Source organism: Penaeus japonicus, unplaced genomic scaffold (genome assembly GCF_977035675.1).
Source record: "Penaeus japonicus unplaced genomic scaffold, GWHDUDI00000001_assembly GWHDUDI00000040, whole genome shotgun sequence".
Lineage (NCBI taxonomy): Eukaryota > Metazoa > Arthropoda > Malacostraca > Decapoda > Penaeidae > Penaeus > Penaeus japonicus.
The window spans coordinates 19,550,189-19,555,188 of record NW_028234442.1 but is presented as its reverse complement, the minus strand read 5'-3'; the positions used below and the strand labels follow the sequence as shown (position 1 = coordinate 19,555,188).

The 5,000-nt window shown below is 41.8% G+C and overlaps 1 protein-coding gene across 1 annotated transcript in view; it reads left to right on the top strand.

Annotated features, from left to right (window-relative positions):
- The window catches only part of LOC122250623 (N-acetylated-alpha-linked acidic dipeptidase 2), a 35,919-nt gene that overhangs the window by 9,777 nt on the left and 21,142 nt on the right, over positions 1 to 5,000 (top strand). The window contains exons 2-3 of the mRNA XM_086534106.1: positions 590 to 714; positions 3,837 to 3,938. Coding sequence (XP_086390232.1) covers positions 590 to 714; positions 3,837 to 3,938 — 227 coding nt within the window. The remainder of the gene's footprint in view (positions 1 to 589; positions 715 to 3,836; positions 3,939 to 5,000) is intronic.

The window sequence follows — 5,000 nt, the reverse complement described above, 5'->3', positions numbered from 1 at the left end:
TGAGTTCCATTACTTGATTTCGTTTTATCTTCGACCTCAACCTACCTTCCATATACCAAAATGGCGGTTCGTGAATCCACTTACCAGCCATTAGCCGTTGTTTTGTTTCTGTACCAAATTGTGCGTTATCTTCCCCTCCGCCTATATTCTAAATAATTCTTTATATATCTCCAGTCCTTATATTTGTATGTGTATATATTACTTGTATCTAATTTGCACTGCAATTTCTATCGCATACGTCTTCTGGTCTTTAACCTTATCATCTCAGATCGAAAACCTTTCTCAAAGCTGACCATACGTGACCCCATATCCTATCAACCCAATCTGACCGTTCTGAATACCAAGGTTATCTAATCTATTTATCTTTTTTGTATATCCATAACCAACAAAAACCTCACTCTCCCCCTCCCCCCATCCTCCCCCCCAAAAAAAAAATCAGCCGTCAACCACCTCCCTCCCCCCTCCTCCCCATCCTTCCCCACTCCCCATCATCCTTTGCCCCCTACCCTAGCCCACCCCCAAAAAAACAAAAAAATCTATCTACCTAATAACCATCATTTTTTTTCCCCTCCCCCCGTCTCTCTTACAGATGTCGATGACACAGCGGGGTGTGATCGTGGCGGCGGTGGCGGCCGCTATAGGGCTGGTGGTCGGCGGTCTGATCGGGCACTTCGGAACCACCACCGTCACGCCAGAACAGAAGGAGACACTCAGGTACGCTCATTCATTTAGTTTCCTGTTTCAGTTTTTTTTGTTTTCTCGATTCCTGTTTTTGGGGGTTTGTTTTTCCTGTTTCCTCGATTCCTGTTTACTGATTCATTCTGTTTCCTCGATTCCTGTTTACTGATTCAGGTTTCTGTTTCCTCGATTCCTGTTTCTTGGGTTTGTTTGCGATACATTTCCGAGACACTCAGGTACGCTGATTCATTTAGTTTCCTGTTTCCTCGATTCCTGTTTACTGATTCAGTTTTCTGTTTCCTCGATTCCTGTTTACTGATTCATTCTGTTTCCTCGAGTCCTGTTTACTGATTCATTCTGTTTCCTCGATTCCTGTTTTTGGGGGTTTGTTTTTCCTGTTTCCTCGATTCCTGTTTACTGATTCAGTTTCCTGTTTCCTCGATTCCTGTTTACTGATTCATTCTGTTTCCTCGATTCCTGTTTACTGATTCAGTTTCCTGTTTCCTCGATTCCTGTTTACTGATTCATTCTGTTTCCTCGATTCCTGTTTACTGATTCATTCTGTTTCCTCGATTCCTGTTTACTGATTCAGTTTTCTGTTTCCTCGATTCCTGTTTACTGATTCATTCTGTTTCCTCGATTCCTGTTTACTGATTCATTCTGTTTCCTCGATTCCTGTTTACTGATTCAGTTTCCTGTTTCCTCGATTCCTGTTTACTGATTCAGTTTTCTGTTTCCTCGATTCCTGTTTACTGATTCAGTTTCCTGTTTCCTCGATTCCTGTTTACTGATTCAGTTTCCTGTTTCCTCGATTCCTGTTTACTGATTCAGTTTCCTGTTTCCTCGATTCCTGTTTTTGGGGTTTGTTTGAAGATGTATTTTGCGTAGAAGGCGATGCATATACGTATGTGCGTAGGTTAAGTGGTTTGTGTGTGTGTGTGTATGCATACTGATTTATTTATCTTGAATGCTGTTTCTTGGTCTTGTATTTGTGTGTTTGCGTTTCATGTTTGTGTGTGTGTGTGTATGTGTGTGTATGTGTGTGTGTGTGTGTGTGTGTGTGTGTGTGTGTGTGTGTGAGAGAGAGAGAGAGAGAGAGAGAGAGAGAGAGAGAGAGAGAGAGAGAGAGAGAGAGAGAGAGAGAGAGAGAGAGAGAGAGATGGATAGATAGATAGATAGATAGAGAGAGAGAGAGAGAGTCAATGCTTCAATAATAAACCTATTGGAATAATTCAATAAACAAAATCTTGATAATTATTAGAGAATTTCCCAAAGTATATATAAAAAAAACGGATCACAGAAGAACATCGTACTCAAAAAAAAGAAAAAAAGAAAAAAAAAAGAAAAGAAGAAGAAGAAGAAAAAAAAAAAACACAGAAACAGAGAAAATAAAGTAAAACAGAAGAGAGCCAATGAAACAAGAAAAGTAAACAAACGCAGATATAGGTTAACAAAGTGGTCACGTGACCTTGGAATCTCGCAAACAACATGGCGGGAATTTCATTGTATCATTGTGAGTCGATGTTCCGTCTCATTAACATGTTTAAGCTGGTCAGGTTTCGTTGCTTATGTTAGAATAATTCATTAACAGGGAGGTTAAATGTTTGTGGAAATGAAACAATAGAATATCATGTTTTTGTATGCTGAGTCGTGTGTGCGTGTGTGTGTGTGTGTATTTGTGTGCGTGCGTGTGTGTGTGTGTGTGTGTGTGTGTGTGTGTGTGTGTGTGTGTGTGTGTGTGTGCGTGCCTGTGTGTGCGTGCCTATGTTTGTGTGTGTGTGTGTATTTGTGTGCGTGCGTGTGTGTGTGTGTGTGTGTGTGTGTGTGTGTGTGTGTGTGTGTGACTGTGTGCGCGTGCCTGTGTGTGTGTGTGTGTACATATACGTACATGTACATATCCAAATAAGCCTATCCACACCCAGCTAATAAAGAAAGACAACTCATTGAAAAAAAAAGAAAAGTAAAATTCATCAACAAACATCCGATATCCATTTTCTCTCTGTATCATTTTATCCCGAATTTTCTCTAGGCATACCACAGCTAAAGCTACAAGGTTTATTATGAGGCTAGCCCCGAGGGATGTACCTGACCTTTATTCCTTCCACTACGGTCGAGGGACACGGTTGATTTGTATAGGATTTTCGACCTCCCGGCGCGACCACACTGTTGTAGCTGTCGGGTTGTACGGGGGGGGGGGGGGGAAAGTGGTATGTGTGAGGTGTGGGGATGGGGGTGGAGGGTGGAGGGGAGTGGGGGATTCAGGGGGGGGGAGAAGGGTATTCCCGAGAAGAATTTTCCTAGAATTATATGTTGTCATCTTTCTTGCCTCTCTCTCTCTCTCTCTTTGTTTTTTTTTTGTTTAAATTGAGATAAGTAGAAAGCGGTTACTCGTGTTTAGAGGCACTTCCGGGTTGGCGAATATCTTTGATCGTTTGTTTGTTGTTTAGTTGTGTACGTTTGTGTTTGTGTTTGTTTGTTTGTGTGTGTGTGTGTGTGTTTATGTGTGTGTGTGTGTGTGTATTGTGTGGGTGTATGTATGTGTGTAGATGTATTTATGTGTATGTGTACATATTTATGTGTGTGTATGTGTGTGTGTATGTGTCTGTACAAGTATGCATGTGTATGTGTATGTGTAAGATGTGTGTGAGTGTATGTATATGAATACATGTGTATATGAATGTACATGAGTATGTGCATATACGTGTGTGTTTAAATATGTTCTTCCACCCTTCCACTCTTCCACGCATCCCCCTTCCACCTCTCCATCCTTTCACCCATCCACCCTTTCACCCATCCACTCTTCCACCCATCCACCCCTCCACATATCCACCCATCCACCCCTCCACCCTTCCATCCATCCACCCTTCCAACCTTCCACTCTTCCATCCATCCACCCTTCCACCCCTCCACACATCCACCCTTCCACACATCCACCCCTCCACCCATCCACCCCTCCACCCTTCCACCCTTCCACACATCCACCCTTCCACACATCCACCCGTCCACATATCCCCCCTTCCACACCTCCACCTCTCCACACATCCACCCGTCCACACATCCACCCGTCCACACATCCCCCCTTCCACACATCCACCCTTCCACACATCCACTCTTCCTTCACCCATTATATCCACCTTGTCACCATATCCCTCTTTCAGTATGGTGGAGAGACTGATGGCTGATAAATGGGAGGAGCAACAAGACATCAACCAAAAAATTATTAATATGGTGAACACCGACAACCTCAGAAATAACCATATGTGAGTATGATTATGGTGATGATGATGATGGTGATGGTGAGGATAGTAATGGTGGTTATGATGATGATTATGATGGTGAGGATAATAATGGTGATGATGATGATGATGGTGAAGATAATTATGGTGGTTATCAGGAGGATGGTGATGAAAATGATGATGAGGAAAATCTATGGTGGTTATGGTGATGATCTTAATAACGGTGATGATGATTCAGATGATAATGATTGTTAGTATGATGTCGACAATTAAAAAAAAATAATGACCTAATCAATGATAACCTTATCATCATCACTGCAAATGTTAATATCATTATCACCATCACTAACAAAAAAACACCAGTACCAATACCACTAAACCTTCCGTCCACAGCAACACCGGTTGTAACCACCTCAGCACAAGTGCATTCTGCGGTTCACGTTCTGTTTGCCCTCGTCGACCCAGGTCAAGAAAGTACCTCTTCTATAAACTGACCGGAGCTCATCGTTGTGTTCCCACGCCATGTTTTATGCAATTCTTAGTGTCTTTCATATACAAACTATATCTTGTTTATACTCAAAATGATGCTCTCAATGCACTCAGTCCTTGATTATGTATGTACGATCATTATTTGCATGGATATTCATGATCACTTGTCTATCATGTATTTTGCCCTTTTCCCCTTGTTCCTCAGACCATAAATAAAGGTTGTTTCTCGCAAACAGCCTGTCCCCTCTTGTAACCGTTTTTACTGTGAAAGTAATTTGAACTATTTTTTGAGTTGCTATGTACTTCAGCTAGACTCGACTAACATTGGCAGAACAAAATACGGTTTTGAAGTACATAGCAACTCGAAAAATAGTTCAAATTACTTTCACAGTAAAAAACGGTTACCAGAGGGCTGTTTTCCAGAGGCAACCTTTATTTATGGCCTGAGCATCATTTTGTGTATAGACAAGATATAGTTTGTATATGAAAGACACTGAGAATTATATAAAACATGGCGTGGGAACACAACGATGGGCTCTGGTCAATTCATAGCAAAGGTCCTTTCTTGACCTGGGTCGACGAGGGGAAACAGAAAGA